The 17841-nt window shown below is 40.1% G+C and overlaps 1 protein-coding gene and 1 long non-coding RNA gene across 4 annotated transcripts in view; one reads left to right on the forward strand and one right to left on the reverse strand.

The window, feature by feature from the left end:
* NOVA1 (NOVA alternative splicing regulator 1) overlaps positions 1-6623 on the reverse strand; it is a 138639-nt gene extending 132016 nt beyond the window's left edge. Inside the window, exons 1-2 of one of the 3 annotated variants that reach the window (XM_084869947.1) lie at positions 5620-6623; positions 3598-3741 (exon numbers count right to left, since the gene is read on the reverse strand). In XM_084869947.1, coding sequence (XP_084726073.1) covers positions 3598-3741; positions 5620-5755 — 280 coding nt within the window. In that variant the 5' untranslated portion in view covers positions 5756-6623. Of the gene's footprint in view, positions 1-3597; positions 3742-4851; positions 5031-5619 lie in introns of those variants that run through there. The other 2 variants (XM_084869948.1, XM_084869951.1) reach the window with 2 other exon arrangements.
* Positions 5324-17841, forward strand: part of LOC311614859 — a 38272-nt gene continuing 25754 nt past the window's right edge. The window contains exon 1 of the long non-coding RNA XR_014793719.1: positions 5324-5443. This is a non-coding gene — a long non-coding RNA (uncharacterized lncRNA). The remainder of the gene's footprint in view (positions 5444-17841) is intronic.

Consider the following 17841-nt stretch of genomic DNA (forward strand, 5'->3'; position numbering starts at 1 on the left):
GCTTTTCCATGATTTTTTTTTTAAATGTAACATACAAATGATTTGTGGTTTTTTAAAAAAGCATCACCTAAGTTGGACAGTGAAACAATTAAAATATAATAAAGGTAGATATAATATGTTCAAATTTTGACATAAGGACTACAAAAGAAAACAATAATAGTAATTAAGTGTGATTCAATTTTTAAGTGCAAATACGAAAACTGTATAAATTACGCAAAAATGTATGCCAAGATTATAGTGAAAGGATTCCTGTTTGATTGATATAATGAATAGCTCCAGTGTCATACAATAGAATAAAAAATAGGTACACAATGAAGTCTTCTAAAATCTAAGTCATGTGAATATATTTATTTAATACATCCTCTACTTCTCTAAACTAGTAAGTTTTTCCAATTACCTACCCGAACCATTCATTAAATATTTTCAACAGATAAAATCAATCTGTGTATTAACAAAACTAAACACTCCTACCATTCTGAAAACAGAGACAGCCACATAGCCCCCCAAATGAGAAAGCTGGTATTCACTACATGGCAACACCTTTAAATAACCTAATTATAAAAACTGATCAATAAACGCATCATATTAGGTTGCTTTAATCAAGAAAAAAGATATCCATAAACCACCAGTAATGCTAGTACTCTGTAAAATTTAGATTTTTAAAAATAAATGAATTACACTGCACAACAAAATGTAAATCTATTTGTAGGTCATTTTTTTTTCTGATTACAGTAGTTGAAAAATGGACTTTACAATCTTCATCATACAATTCCCCAAATTAATGTATGTAATATATGACATGCTGAAATACACAATGCAACATACAGTACTGCAAATTCTAAATTCATGTTAATTAATATGTAAAAATGTTTTCTTTATTTCAGCCATAAATATAAATTATTACTCAGAAAGGCAAGGTTGCTTAAGACATTTTCAAGATATAACCTGAGCAAAAATAAGAAAAATATGATAAATATGAGATTATATTAGCTATACTAAAAACAATGCACATATCATTTGCATTGAAATTTATTAAAACATCCCCAAAGTGTGTCTGTTTTTTGCATACATATCCTGAGGAAAGTTTTTTGTCAAATGTAGTAGTATTTTATCTAAACCTTTTAAACACAGTTACATTCTGTTTCAAAACTTAGGTAATTTGAGAAAACCCATTAGGTTACAACTAAAGTGCACTTTCACTAAATACACTATCTTACCAAATGAGACACAGGAAAGTGTTCGTGGATTAAACATCAGGCATATTCATTCCAATAGAATAAAGAGTCAAACATATATAAAACACACAAAAATGTACTTCTGAATTATTGCATAATCCTACAAGAAAGTCTTTATAACTTCCCACTATAAAGAAAAGCTTTAAAATTTAGTTCATCCGAGATGAGCCACGTAAGTATGCCTTAAGTATATCTGTGTATCGAAGTAAAAGAAGTCGAAAGGCACCGAGAGGCTGATATTGTGAAGAACACCAGGACTTTAATTCCACAGGCTTGTGGTCAAGTGTGAACAGCAAAGCTATTACAATTAAAGTCTATCAGAAGAAGAGAAATACATATGTAATAACCTAGTTAAATTTTTATTAAAGCACAAAGTGTTCAGAATAAAAACTTTTTATAAATTACAAGGCTTTGTTTTATCCTTAAAATCGATTCTATGGTGTATGATTGGTTTCCACCTGTTACAGTCAGAGTATAAGCCTTCTTGTATCCAGACTCTCAACTCACATTTGATCAGATTACGTCACTGCAAGCACGAAATTTTGCTCAACACATTTTAGTTTTCTTTCCTTTTTAAAAACAAATATCCTTTTTCTATAGGAAAAACATGACCTTGAACTATAAATAAAATAACCAATTTCAATGTAATAAGAAAAAAGACGCACCGCTAAGTGGACTAAGAACAAAAGATATAATTCTTGGTGTACCCTTTCTAAACCACTGAAAATAAACTGCATTCAAATGAAAAGGCATTTAATTTACTATTTGGAATATCCTTGATAAACACCAATTTCCTAAAACATCCCTGAACATCTGATACCACCTCATGTATAATGCAAAAAAGCTATTTCATTTTCACCTACTGAAAGTGAATTTAATTTACTATTGCAGTCTTTTCCTAGAACTATCACGTTATTAATTCTGCAATCAAGCTCTTTTGGGTGCTTTTATTTATATTTAGGTTTTTCACAGCTTCAAACTGAATTTTTCCATCGTGATATATCTTTTAAGTATACAAATGTAAATGTATGAGCAAACTTTCTTAATGCATAGGGAAAGTTTCAGAGGCACGGAAAGCCACCTACAAAACTACACTCACGGGAAACAAACTTTCGAAGGACATCATATCTCACAGATTACATTTTAGTTTAATAAATTTAATGTTCACCAAATATAACTACACTTAACCTATATAACAAATGACAGTTTCAACCATTCTAAAATCTTCTTAACCAGCATAATGGTCCATTTGCTACAAGCAAGTGATTAGCTATGAAAAACAAATCCTCCAAATGTTCTGCTTACATTCGTGACAGATGTCTTTGCTGTATTAAAGAACTCTTACTGAATTAGAGCACTGAAAGAAAATCAGCTTTTCTTTGCCACCCGGAAAAAAAAAAAAAATTAGCAGTATCGGTTCCCCTCAGCACTGAATAAAAATTTTTTAATCATAAAGATGGAATAGCCCCCAAAAATGGCATAAATTACATCCAAGTAAAAGCAAATCCATGAATGTTTTATCTAGGAGACACACTAGTTAATTATGGAGTCTTCCAATTAAACTTAAAATCCATATATTGAGAAGCAAAATGATTTTTAAAAAGATGAACATGCACAACTGTATAACACCTGAAATTTGAAAAGCACACTGAAAAAATTATACCACCTAGTAAACTTGCCATATTCTAATGGTTAAAGTGCCAAACGAACTGTTGACATATTTTAATCAAACACAGCTCTTAAGTAACAAAATTTTGAAGCATTATTTTACGTCTTACATAATATATTTTCTCGTCACAATTTACATTAAAAACACAATATTTTAAAAACCCAAAGAGGCAGCACTTGTCCTCTTTACTTCACTCCAGGGCCAACAAACAAAGCAATGAAGCAGAAAGAGGTACATAATGGATTTAGAAGTAAATGGTCCATTCTTTAAAAAAGGCTTCCTACCCCCTCTTCTTCTGAATTCACTCTGGACTAATTGTCATTACAATGATGTCTGAAAACTTCAGAAGAACCCTATTTCCTGATGCCAGCTGTCAATGCCTCTATCTTTAAATTTCAGAGTTTGCTGTGTTTTCTTTTCCCCACAGGAAGAAAGTATTTAGAAATACCTAGGAGATTCATCTCGCAATTGGCCTACATCACAGACACAGTGTATCTATTATAGAATAAAAGACATAACCGACAATGGAAATAGTCCTTAAGAATTTCCACAAGCATTCTAATACAGTCAATACATACATAAAATCAAGCCTACACTATTAAGAATTTCTTTCAAAACAGCATACAGCACACAAAGACCTTCTCCTTCTTTCCTTGGGGACTTATCAAGAAATCTCTTCACCATTGCACCTACCTGGGTAAAAATCTTTGGACTTAGACAGCTTGATGGTGGCTCCAGTTTCTTTTTGCAACTGAACAATTGTCTGTCCTCCCTTCCCAATTATAGATCCAGCAGCATAGCTAGGTATGAGAACCTTTAGAAAATACTGGCCGTCTTCTGAAAAAGGCAGAGAAATATACTTTGTTAACATGATAATTTAAACTTTGTATCCCCTCTCCACCCTCAAGAGAGAAAGCCAGCAATTAGAACCGTTAGGCATATAGGTGAAGGAAATATGGGGTTAAATTTTTTTAAAGAACACAAACGAAACAGTTATACTGAAAACTAAGTATGTACAAATGTTTCCCGTTTTGCAAGATTTATATTTTCAAACTCGGGTTTAAAATCTAAACATGTTCTATTATTTTGCAGCACTGTAGAGACTGATGACTAAATTCCAGTTGTTATTCCAAACATGGAAGTCTTCCAATTCTATCTGGTTACTATGGTAAAACAAAATGAACGGACCCTTGAACAAAACTTCAAGAGATTTATAAAATGACAAACCTTCTCTCGTAACATACCGCAAAACAAATAAAAGGACCATAAATGGTGATGAACTATGTTTGTTTGACATTAGCAAACACTTAAGGACTACAATTAGCCATTGCAAATATCCTACTTAAAGTATGCAAAACAACCGTTCTCCTACCAAATAATCCACCCAAACCTTAGGGTGTGTTCCAAGCCTTCAATAACTGCCAGGAAATAACTCTAAGTGATTTGAACTGGCAAATCAAACTAATCCTCGGGTATTTCTTTAGCACTTCTTAGCCTACCGTGATCTCCTTTAAGCTCATTAATTAAAAGACCTTTAAGAATTTCTGCCAGTGCTAAAAAGCTTAGGAGTCATTGATATCGAACACACTTAAAAATGACCGAGCCGGTAATGCCCCTTCTCCAAAATAACTACCATATTTAAAAAACAAAACAAAACAAAACAAAAAAACAAAAACGGAAAGGGGGTAAGAGAAGAACCCAGAAAGTGAAATGAAATGAAATGCTTCCAAAATCAGAGCCAACTCCATAAACTTTAATTTCCGCAAAACTGATCATGTCTTAAAGAGGAAACACCCCGGGAGGGAAAAAAAAAGAAAAAGAAAAAAAAAAGAAAAAAAAAAAGCCAGCTTCCTTAGGTTGAATGAATGTTCCAAAAAAAATGTTGCGGGCATGCCATTCGCAAGACCCCCGTCCGCCTCTCCGTGTGCATGCCGTGGATAAATTCACCTCTGCCTCGATGCATCGGGTGCATTGTTAAGACGACTCCAGTGCCAGTGAAGAAGCGGTCCCGGTCCCGTTATAACTCATCTTCCCCGGCAGCGCAGGCTGTTAACTCCCAAGTCCCAGTCCCGGCACCCCCACCCTTCCGTGCGCCCGCGGAAGGCAGATCAATGAGGGATGCGCGCCGGCACTGAGCGCGGGCAGAGCGTGTGCGCCCGCTCGCCCAGGTTTCGCCTTACTACTTGTGGCCCCACAGCGAGGAGGGGATGGGGATGGAGAGGGGGGAAAAAACTCTCAGGTGCCCCGATCGCCGGCCGGCTCGCCGCCGCCGCTGCCCGAGTGCCACTTATTTATTTATTTCCTCACACACACCGGGAGGCGCGGCGCGCATCTTCGGGCGGCCGCCGCCGCCTCGCGCGGGGGGCCACCCTCCTGCTCCTCCTCCCTCCCGGACCCCTCGGCCCGGGTCTGGGATGTGTCAAGGGTCAGCTTTTCGACCGATTGCATGGAAAGATGGGTCTAATTCCGAAAAAATCGGTCGCCATTTTGATGAATGATAAAAAACACACGGGAGATGGAAAGGTGTCCGGACAGCGAGGTGCGGGGCAGGTGCAGGGGAGGGGGCGCGGGCCGGGCGCGGGAGCCGGGCCCGGGCCGGAGGTGCCCGGGCGGCGGGAGGGAAGGAGCGGGAGGGAGGGAGGGAGGGAGGGAGGCCGGCGGGCGGGCGGGCGGCGCGGGGGATGGGGCCGGCGGGGAGGTGGAAGCGATACCCACCGCCCGTATTGGTCCTCTTGGTGCTGCCGGCTTCCGGGGGGGCTTCCAGCGGCCTTTTCCGCGAGTCCGGCGGGTCCAGGTCTATGGGCACCCCCGTGTGGGTCCCGTTCTGCTGGATGGGAGCTGCCGCCATCATGTTTGCAGTTCCTGCCGCTGCTACGGGGAGAAGGTTCTCCCTTTTGTGTTGGCTTTTTTTTTTCTTTTTTTCTTTTTTTTTTTTTTTTTGCGTTTGGAGTTTCTTAAGGTGGCTTTTTTTTTTTTTTTTTTAAGTCGGATCAATAGAAATCTCTCAGAAAAAAAAAAAAGCTGTGTGGCTGGCTTGTTCTCACTGGGGAGGGGGCAGGGCGCGCAGCAGCTGCAGTGCAGCGTCGGAAGGAAGGAGACGGGGAATGGAGGGGGAGTGAGGGACGGAGGGAGAGAGAAGGAGAAGAAAGGAGCGAGGGGGAGCGCGAGCGGAGCAGGGAGAGGGGCGAGTGAATGAGCGGGAGGAGGGAGCGGGAGGACGGGCCGGGGAGCGGGAGCGCGGGGCTGGCGGGCGGGCGGGCGCGGGGAAGCCGCGGAGGAGGGGAGGGAGCGGGGGAAAGAGTGAATGGGCAGGAGGAGGGGAGGCGGTGGGAGCGGAGCGAGGAGCGGAGGAGCGGAGCCTCCGGGCGGCGGAGGAGGCAGGGGCCGGGCCGGAGCGGCGGTCCCCGCGCCGCTAGCGCTGCGCTCGCTCCCGCCGCTGGTGCTGCCGCCGCCGCCGCTGCCGGAGCGGGTCTGCCGCCGCCGGGGCTGCTCGGCGCTGCCGCTGCCGCCGCTGCCCGGTCTCGCTCATTATTTCTCCCGCTTGTTGGGGGGAGGGGGGGCGGCGGGCGGGCGGGCGGGAGGGAGGGGGTGGCTGCGCGGGGAGGGGAGTGAGGGGGTGAGTTCGGAGACTCCCACACACTTCGCGCCGGGTCCTCGCCGCCTCCCCGCGCCGGAGCGCGGCCCGCGGGGGCGGAGGGGCCGGGCCCCGGGCGCGCGCGCGCGGAGCGGCGGCGCGGGGGCGCGCTCCGGGAGGCGGGGGCGCTCCCGTGGGAAGGGTGGGGGTGAAAGGTGGCGGGGGGAGAGGGGGAGGGACAGGGCCCCCCCCCACCCCTCCCGGGCAACACGGCTCAGGCAAACGTAAGCGGCTCGTCGCCCAAACCGAGGGGTCCGAGCAACGCGCTGGGCGGGAAGGCGGGAAGCCGGGGTTACTGACAGCGGCGCCAGCCAATGGCGGGGGGCGGGAGCCGGGCTCCGCAGGCCCCTCTCCAATCAGGAGGTGTGGGGGTGAGAGCGGGCGGAGGGGCGGGGTGGGCCCCCGTCCTGCGGGGCCGGGGCCGGGGCCGGGCCGGCGCGGCGCGGGTCGGGGCGAGTTGGCGAAGGGCGTTGGAGGGACCGGGTGCCGGTGCGGGGACGGGGTCAAGGCTGAGGTTAGGGCCTGAGCGGTGGGCTCCCGGAACTTCTAGCCGAGTGCGTTCGGTTTTGTGGTTCAGAGTGAGGTGAGAGACACTCGTGAACATCTCACTCATCGGAGGTTTCCTCCCGGGTGATGATGAGTCAAGAGAGTAGGTTTCTGACTCGCACTGTGTGACATCCTTGGGGAACGCAGAGTCTCACTCCCGCCTTAAATCCTTTTGGGAACAAGCCGGGGTGTAAATGAATAAATGCAGCTAAGCATGGGTCTTCCCTCCTCCGCGAGTCGCTGGGACTCAGACTAAAGACAGGCAACAGCTGAGCGTGTCCGGAAAATGAACTATTGGTCGCAATATGCATATAGGAATAAAATTAATTGCAGTGTGCACTGCTATGGGTTTTACAGATCTTGGATATATTACGCACTTGAACTTCAACCTATGGGCGGGGGGGGGGGGGGGGGGGGAAAGAGACATGAATTTGTCTGGAATAGACCCTGAAAGTCTGGAAAAGACTCAGTTTACAGATGAGTCAACGGACTCAATGAAGTATTGTGCCCAAGGTCATCTATCAGGTTAGTAGTTTAATTAAATCAGTGTGTTAGGAAGCAGGGGTAGTGACATAGCAGGAGGTCTGGAGTCCAAAATCTTGGTTTCAATTCCTTGCAGGCATGTTCTAAAAAGTGTGTCTTGGGCAAATCCGATAACATGGTTCTACTTGCAAGTACTTGCCAGGTGCCAAGTGATCCACTTTACATGTGATGCTCTTTACAGGTAGTGTATCGTGTAGTTATTATTGTTCTCTTTTTGTGCGGATTTTTAGGTTTAGAGGTATTAATAATTTACCCAAAGGCACATAGGTATAAACATTGTAATAATAATTCAAACTCAGTTCTTCCTGATTCCAAAGTGTGTCTGTCCCCTTGAGTATCGCAGTACACTAAAGCGTCATGTTCCCTCCCTCTTCAAACAGGGGCTGCACGCCTAGCTCTCGCAATGCTTACCAGTCAAATGAAACAATGTACATAGCAATGAATTAAAATATGTAAAAAGCTATAAGCACTCACTAGATTTCTAGAACAAAGATCCTCTATATTTTCCACCATGGCGCTTCAAACCTGAAAGATGGCTGAAGTGTTAAGCAGGCATAGGAAAGGACTTTCGCTATCATGCTGTGGCATTCTAACCCCACATGCCTGCATATCTGAAGCAATAATCAAAGCGAATGGAGTAAAATATAATTCCTGCTAGATAAAGAAGGGAATGGAAATGAATACTACTAACTCCATTCCTTGCATTCTTTATTGGAAGGAGTCACTGGGATTTCTGGTGCTTTTCTGTTGAAAGATAGATGATAGTGTGCTGAACACGGAAGAGAATGACATTTAGTTTGAGAATAAAAGTTCATCTGGTGTGGGAAAAAACAGGTTTGCCTCACGTCAGGGCAGAAGAAATGCCGAGAGCTGAAAGAAAGGGAAAGCAGGTAAGTTCGTGGATATTGGTAAACATCTGTGAACCGAAGTCCAGAATTTTGAATATGATGTAATAGGGAACTTCACCATAGCTTTCCTGACCAAAAATAAGGAGGGTTTATACACAGAACTGGGTATAAGAAAACGGAGTTGTGGTGAGAATAAAAGCAGGGTTTGGAATAAGTATGTGGTAGTCAAGATAGAAACAGGCTGATGCCAGACATTGTGCAATCAAAGTGTTTTGTGAAATGTAGAAAAATATGTAAGCATGTTTTTTAACAAAAAATTAGGGCTGGGATTTAGTACTAGATTGTTTCAATGCAATAAAAGAAGGGGAAGGGAGATGAAGATAAATTTCAAAGCTATATTACATTAAAGCTTGGGCAAAATATTCAGCAAAATGTAGTTTTGGAGAAAGACTGACTTAGAATTTGAAAATCTACTGTTAATAAGTTTCTAAAAATAAAATATTTCTAAAATAGTTCAGAAAATATTTGTTATTGCCATGTGTAAGTTAAATCGCCTTATAGACATAAGCTTGCTGAAAGTTATGGTATTCATTTCACCCTTCTCTTATTCACTTTTTCAGACTTAATATTTATATACTACCCACACTCCTTGGTGCCCAGAAGTAGAAGATATGATTTTTGGTGTGCATAGTGGGCTTAATAGTAACCTAGCTATGACATGCCAGCAATTACAGAGACAATCTTAATACCTGGACACTAAGGATCAGTCACCTATGAGCTGATTTGGTCAATGAAGAGATTATATTCTAATTACGCCTCCATTCTCTAGCATGTTTTGTTGTGTGTGTTTTTTAAATTCTGCTTCTCCATTTTACACTTATACCTCTATCATTCTAGTTATATAGACATCGGCATTTTATCCGTTGTTTTCTGCATTTTCCTACCAGCAATAAAACTGAAGAAATAAAAAAGCAGTTCCCAGCGCATTAATAATTATTATACTATACTCCTTAAGCTACAAATAAACTTTTCAAAAAAAAAAAATAGAAGCGTGTGACCTTTTAATTTTTCTTAAAATTCATGTTTTATTTTTTAATTACCCAAGAAAGCAGCACTGCATCTCTCTCTTAATCCTCACCTGAGGATATGCTTTTTCTATTGATTTTTAGAGGGAGGGGAAGGGAAAGAGAGACACAGAAACGTTGAGGTGAGAGAGAAACATCAATTAGCTGCCTCCCATACACTTCCCCAACCTGCAACCTAGCATTCTTTATTGGAAGGAGCATCTAGGAGTCCTTGGGATTTCTGGTGCTTTTCAGTAATGAGAGATGATTGTGCCCTGACAGGAATCAAACCCTCCACCATTTGGTGCTTAGGGCAACGCTTCACCCAACTGAGTAACCCAGCCAGGGCTCCAGCACTGCGAATTGAATATTTTCTAACAAATTAAGGCACAAGAGAACTTGTGTGCTTTTTCTTGCTAATTAGTTGATGAATTATAAGCAACTGTGATAGAAAATAATAATTTTCTTTATCAGCTTTCAGTAGGGGTTCTTTTTCTTTCTGAGTTTTGGTCTGAATAACCTGGATGGAAGATAATGTATTTTCAGTAATAATTATCAGCTTCTGCCAAGACAGGTTTGGCTCAGTGGTAGAGCATAGGTCTGCAGACTGAAAGGTCCCAGGTTCTATTCTGGTCAAGGGCATGTACCTTGGTTGCGGGCACATCCCCAGTAGGGGGTGTGCAAGAGGCAGCTGATAGGTGACTCTCTCTCATCGATGTTTCTTACTCTTTATCCCTCTCTCTTCCTCTCTGTAAAAAATCAATAAAATATATTAAATAAATAAATAAAATAATTACCAGCTTTCTAGAGAAGGCACAAAAAGTCGGTACCCACAAATATCCCTAAACCCATTTCTTTGTCTCCATGCTCCTGCTTTCCTACAAACAGCCCAGATACTAAAGAACATCAATACTCCCACTATTTCAGCGTTACCTCAGCCTATGCTTTGGGAAAATATTTTCTGAGTTTGTTTCTACCATAATTAGAACCCGAGTTAAGGACTCAAGTGCAAGTAGTTGGTTTTAGTAGTGTTTTCAGGAAACACAGTAGGGACCTTGGGAAGTGAGACAGGGGATGAAAGAAAGGCAATGAAGGGTGAATTACCAAGCAAGTTTCCTGGAAAACCATTTAAAACAGTAGCCTCAAAATAATGTGTGGGAAAAAATGGGTATATAGACACCAACTCTCCGGTCATTGGTGGGGATCTGTTCCTAGGTACATTCATTCAAGGCACGCTGGCAAGTGTTCCAGCCCAGCACAGCTTCTTTTTGTGAGGACTCCTCCGGGGACTGGAGGCTGTTCTGCTCTTCCACAGGCTAGAAATGCTGGGAACTAACACACCCACGTGGAACATCCCCTTCACGTGGAAAAGCCCTGTGCTCAGAGAAGGAAGGTCAAGGAGTAATGGGTGGGGCGCCAGCAGTTTGTTGTAAGTATCAACATGAATTTAGGGAAAAAGGAAAATCAGTCTTCCTGCAAAGTATTGGAAAGATCAAATGCATATGAAAGAATTTGGAAAGTTTTAAGACTAACAACACAAAAATAACCTAAGGTTTTATAATTATCACAATCTAAATATTGTAACCAAGCATTGACTGTAATAAGCCTGAATTATTTGTGTGTGTGTTTTTTAAACACATTTTTAGTTTCTTAACATGCAAGATTTGAAAAATCAATGTAAATATTCTGGTTGCTTTTTTATTCAATGTAGCACAAAGAAAATAGAAGCAAATATGTACCAAAAGAGTATACCACCTAATCTTATATCCTAGGTCTTATATAACAAGTTCTATAAGTAGTTTTATGGATTAGAAATACTTTTCTAAGATTTCACTGCTTACAGAAAAATGATTTATTGAACTTTTTTTTATCTTCTCAGATATTCAAATATCTTATTTTTCTGTATTAAATAATATAAATTCACTGATGGTGTCTATGTTTATGAAACAGTCTATGAAAGCTCACACTAATTTATGTAGAGACATAAATGTGTTATTAGCATTATTTCAAAAAAATGTCCATACCTTAATTGCAAATACATCATCCTCATAAAGAGATATGTTAGGGAGAATCCTAATTCTTTGGCATCAAATATATTTTCTTGATTTCTAATAGATAATTTTTTTCTGGCATTTTTCTAAATATTATGAAATTTATGTGTTGTCCTTTGCCTTAAAGATAATAAAACTAAGTTAACACTTCCCATAGGGCAATAAAAAGAACTTTGTGACAATTTGGTACATGGTTATGTAAAAAACTAATATTAGGGGAAGTTGGAGGTAAAGGGGAACTTTTGTCCTTGTAACTCTTTTTTAAGCCTAGCCTTATCTATAATGATAAAAGTGTAATATGCTAATTCGACCAGACAGCTGAATAACATTCCAGACATCATTCCAGATATCCTACCAGATGAAACTGCAGCAGTGGGGGCTGAGGTAGAGAAATTAGGGGCTATCAGGAAGGCAGGCAAAGGGGTTAGGGGCAATTAGGCAGGCTGGCAGGTGAGCAGTTAGGAACCAGCAGTCCCAGATTGCGAGAGGATGTCCAACTGCCAGTGTGGGATTGGGCCTAAATCAGCAGTTGGACATCCCCCAAAGGGTCCCAGATTGTGAGAGGGTGCAGGTCAGGCTGAGGGATATCTCCACCCATCCCCACTCCCACCCCTCCACCCCCGTACATGAATTTCGTGCACTGGGACTCTAGTTTCAAAATTAAAAATTTAATGATCTAGTTCTGGCCTATCTACTTTGTGACCTACAATAAGGCATTTACCTGCTATTTCATTTTCCTCATCCATAATATGGGAGAGTTGATGGATGCTCTGTACTTCTCTAAAAACTATCTTTTTTAGTCAGTTTACTATAATTCATAGAATCTTACAAAGAAAAGTGTCAAAAATAAAAGTATGACTTGTATACGAATTTTAAATCAGTTAAAAATACACATTTTAAAGGTGTATGTATTCAGGCACAATGAAAAAAATATACCAAGGAAAACAATTTTGATATTGTAAATAATACATTTACTATATTCTCTATCATTTTGCATTTTAAAATGATTCATTAAAATCTTCAGTTGGAAATATTCTGGGGACCACAATTCAAAATGTGACAGTTTCATCTTTTAAACCATTTTGATATGACATATTGCTGAGGTAAATACAGTAAATGATAAACATGTTAAGATAAAACAAAAAAGAAAACTACGGAAGTAAACTAAAGCAATAATTGACTAGTGTTTTTCTAAAATATATTTTTATTGATTTCAGAGAGGAAGGGAGAGAGAAGCATTAATGATGCAAGAGAATAATTAATTGGCTGCCTCCTGCATGACTCCTACTAGAGATGGAGCCCACAACCCAGGCATGTGCCCTGACTGGAATCGAATTAAAATGTCCTGATTCATAGGTTGAGCCGCAACCACTGAACCATGCCATTTGGGCAATAACTGAATAGTATTCATATTATATGGACTAAGTTTAAGTTACTTACTGTTGCATTCATAAAATACTTTTAACTGCACATGCTTTATTTTGATAATGCTTAGTGTGACCTTGAATCTCCATTTGCCTAAGATGGTCCTGGCTTATGCTGATGTCCCAGAGCAATTATAAATACCCTCAAAATTGTCCCAATTTGTACAATAAATTATATTGGTCACCTTACTAATACTCAAAAGCTTTAACTTTTTCTTTTAGCCTGAAAATTATAAAACATAAAATATATTTTATATGGTAATTTCCCCATGTGTAATAGTAGAAATGTTTATCGGAGTTCAATCTTTTTTTTTAATATATTTTATTGATTTTTCTTACAGAGAGGAAGGGAGAGAGATAGAGAGCTAGAAACGTCGATGAGAGAGAAACATCAACCAGCTGCCTCTTACACACCCCTTACTGGGGATGTGCCTGCAACCAATGTATGTGCCCTTGACCAGAATCGAACCTGGGACCTTTCAGTCTGGCCCTAGACCGGAATCGAACCTGGGACCTTTCAGTCTGCAGACAGATGCTCTACCGCTGAGCCAAACCAATTTCGGCAAAGTTCAATCTTATATTACACTGTGGTATAATAAATTAAAACATCCCCATCCTCTACTCTCTATGATGTTTTATTCCCTATCTCTGCTTATCTTGGCTAGCGCTAAGACCAGAGATCAAGAAGAAAGGTAGAAAGTAGTAGACTAGAATTTTAAAATGTATCATTTCACATTTTAACATGAAAATGACCGTTTTGATAGAATGACTCTTGTTTAGGAAGTATTATACATATTAAGATGAAGTGAATTGAAGAAATAATAAATGAGACATTATAAATGTAATGTAATACAATTTCAAATAACAAACCATTGGAGCCCAGCTGGTATGGCTCAGTGGATTGAGCATTGTCCCATTAGGTCACCAAAAAGTCACCTGTTGGATTCCATGTTAGGGCAAATGTCCAAGTTTTTGGTTCAATCCCCAGTAGGGGGCATACAGGAGGTACCTAATTAATGTTTTTCTTTTATTGATGTTTCTATCTCCTTCTCCCTCTCCCTCTCTTTCCAAAATCAATAAAATATATTTTTTCAAAAAATTGGATCCACAGATAGCAACAAGGAATTGCTTACATTTTTGGATTATTGAGATTTCTTGTGTGTTTAATTCCTGCTGTTCAAGTAAACCATAGTACTTCTTATGACTTCTAGACAAGCTTTTAAAGTTTCTGGTCAATACTTCTTTCTAATGTAGTTTGCTGTTTCCATTGTTTATTATAGGTCAAATAACAAGTTCTGTTTGTCTTATAATAACGTTACTTGTGTTTATAAGTGCAAGAAGAAATTGACATCCCTCTATATTAAAATAATTGTATTACCAAACACATATCTAGATTTTATTTAATCTTTTGGTTTCACTATGTGGAAACATTTTTACAATTGGTCAGAAGTGTCTAATTTCCATCGTGTAAATTATTCATGTGTTATTTCATATAATTGAGATGTTATCAGAACTTACCTACATTTTACATATGGATATTTATGTGCATATGAGTAGAAAGGGGGTTTGAATGTCTGCATGTGTGTGATAAAAAGAAGGTGACAAGGAGAAGCTTGGTATAGCAGCTCTTCATAGTGTCTGTAGTGGGGGTAGAAAAATTAGTAAATATATAATTTGCTTTTATTTAACATTTTCTTCTCAAGGTTCAGTATTTGTGGGCTTTTAAAAATTATTTTACTTTCTCATTATGGAAAATTTTCAAATGTATTCAAAAGGAGATAAAATAATATAATGAATCCTACCTTCGAAACAATAAACTCCTGAATAATCTTGTTTCATTTATAATCTCACCTTAAGGACAATTTTGAAATCAAATTCTATGATAATATTTTTATTCTGAAAATATTACAGTCTTTAAAAAACTATCCAAAATGCCCTTATTATATTGAAAATAATTAACAAAAACTCCTAAATACTGTCATTATCCAATCTGAGTTTAAATTTCCCCAATGGTCTTATAACGTTTTTGTTTTTTGTTTTTTCACATTTTGTTTAAACCTCTATCCAAATAAATACATTGCAACTGGTTGATATATTTCTTAAATATCCTTTAATGTCTATCAATTAGGTTTCAATCAGAGAAGCAGACCAATAAGTTATATATTTTAAAAATGTATGTATACATATATATTTACACACATGTAGATATAGGTTAGATATAGACATATAGTGATAGTAATGTTAAGGGAATTAGCTTACATAATTATATGTTCTGGCTAAGAAAGCCCCAAATCTACAGATGGGCAGTCAGGAGGAAAAGACATAGGGGGAAGGGAGAGCAATTGCAGACCAACTGTGTTTGGAGTCTCCAATTTTCAGGGAGACGTGTTTGCTTTGATGGCTACTCCCTGGTTAACTCAGGCCCACCCAGGATAATCTCCCTTTTGAATTCACAATTGGAACTTTAATTACATCTCATAAATCCCTAGACTGTGGGATCTAGGCTATTGTTTGAATAAATAGAAGTTGTGTGCATGATTCAAAATGGCTGCTGTCTCCCTTCTGTCCTCCAACTCTCACAAGCCACTGTCCCTTGCAGACCACTCTAACAAGAAACGCACTAAACAAGGAACTCTGAATGTCATCACAGCCACACTTTGTCAACTGACACCACACACATCTCCTTAAAGCATAATCACCAGATAAAGATAGCAGCAAAATTATACTTCTACCATAACAACAGAACGGAATGAGCTATCCCATGTAAAACTGAAAACATGCTAACCCTTCCCCGAGGGGAGGACATAAAATCCTGTGATAGCCTGTTAATTAAATACTGAAATATAAAATTAACGGTTATTAGCATGCTTTATGTTACATAATAAGAGGGTGAGGTGGATAATGAAAAAGATTAGTGCATATAGAAAGTCACATCAAAATAATAAAGAAGCACACATAATGATTACAGTCTTCATTTCTGCAATGGTTGCATCATCATAGCTGGTATTTCTTCCACTCTTCCATTACCCTCTTTCATTTCCTTCCTCCACTACCTTTTACATATTTCCTTTGTCTTCAGCAAGCACTTCAGCTGGTTGTGGTTCTTAGTCAAGTAGAATTATGCAAAACTTAATTGCTGAAGGATTTTAGCTATTAGAAATCCTACCTGAATTGCATTTTAGCTTTCCATTGACTTTAATCAAAGGACATGGGAATACAAAGAGAAGCCCCAAGGGATCTCTTGTATTTCAGACATAATCGTCTTGACCCCCCCTTGTGTAATAGCACCTATTTTTTCTTGATAGGGTCAACCACTGCAGCTGGCATAGTTGCCCCTTTCTTTTCTGTTGATTCAGAGGCTCCAGAGGCCAAAGTGGCCAAATGGCAGCCTCACATTTCAGTTCAGTTCAGTGGAATCTTTATGGTGTCCCCTGGTGGATGCATTTCTTGCTTTGGAACTCAGATCTCTCGACCCAAATAGTTTAAGATCATGCAGATGTGGGGAAAAACTTTTTGCTGATCAAGATTACTAGGAACACTTAGGTTGCTTCTATATCTTGGCTATTGTTAATGATGCTTTGGTGACAGAGGGATGCATATATGTTTTTGAATTAAAGTTTCTGATTTCTGGATGGTAATATGCAAAGTGAAATAAGACAGAGAAAGACAAATACCATATGATTTCACTTATATGTGGAATCTAAAAAACAAAATAAATGAACACACAAAATAGAAACAAACTCCTAGATACAGAGAACAGATTATTGATAGAGGGGAGGGACATTGGGAAACTGGGTGAAAAGGGTGAAGGGATTAAGAAATACAAATAGATAACTACAAAATAGTCATGGGAATGTTAATACAGCATAGGGAAAATAGTCAATAATATTATAATAGCTATGCACAGTGCCCAGTGGGTGCTAGGCTTCTGGGAGAAGACACATTGTAGAGTATATGACTGTCTGATCACTATGCTGAAAGTAATACAAAATAATATTGTATGTAAACTGTACTTGAAAAATAAAACAAGATTATTAGGAGCAATAGTGAGAGGAGACACTTCTGTTTCCAGCCTTTGGATTTATGATTTAAGAATCAGTAAATCCTGGTTATGTGAAAAATAGCACCTTACGTGAAAGGCTGATTTAGAGCATGGGCCACCTCCTTGAGGACATTGCCCCAATTTCTCAAGTTATTTTGATCTAGCTGGCACCACAACTGAGGTTTCAGAAGGACAACCTACAGTCCAATCTAACCAGCTGCTTCAGAATGATGGAGGACATAAGACCTTAAATTCTCTGAGCATGAGCTATAGAATTCATAATATGCCAGGGCCCTTTCTCAAAGTCTTCTTGGATTTATAAATTGACTCAGGACAAGAATTTGATTGAGGGACCATGAGCCTTTATTTTGGTGATTCAAATCAGACTTCTGGGCACTTAGAATTTTCTATTTACACAGATCAAGTAACAATCCTATCTAATAAAAGAGTAATATGAAAATTGACCGTCACTCAAAGATACAACGTGGTCAAAGATGGCTGCCCCCATGTGGACACAAGATGGCCTGCAGAGGAAGGGCAGTTGTGGGCAGTTAGGAATGACCAGGCCATCAGAGGAGGGGAGTTTGGGCAGACCAGGCCTGCAGGAGAGGGCAGTTGGAGGGGGGAGGACCAGGCCTGCCAAGGAGGGCAGTTGAGGGGGGACCAGGCCTGCATGGGAGGGTAGTTGGGGGAGGGGTGTTTGCAGGGAAGGGCAGTTAGAGTTGATCAGGACAGCAGGGGAGGGCAATTAGGGGTGACCAGGCTGGCAGGGAGGGCAGTTAGGG

Source organism: Pipistrellus hanaki (assembly GCF_964339955.1).
Source record: "Pipistrellus hanaki genome assembly, chromosome: 1".
NCBI lineage: Eukaryota > Metazoa > Chordata > Mammalia > Chiroptera > Vespertilionidae > Pipistrellus > Pipistrellus hanaki.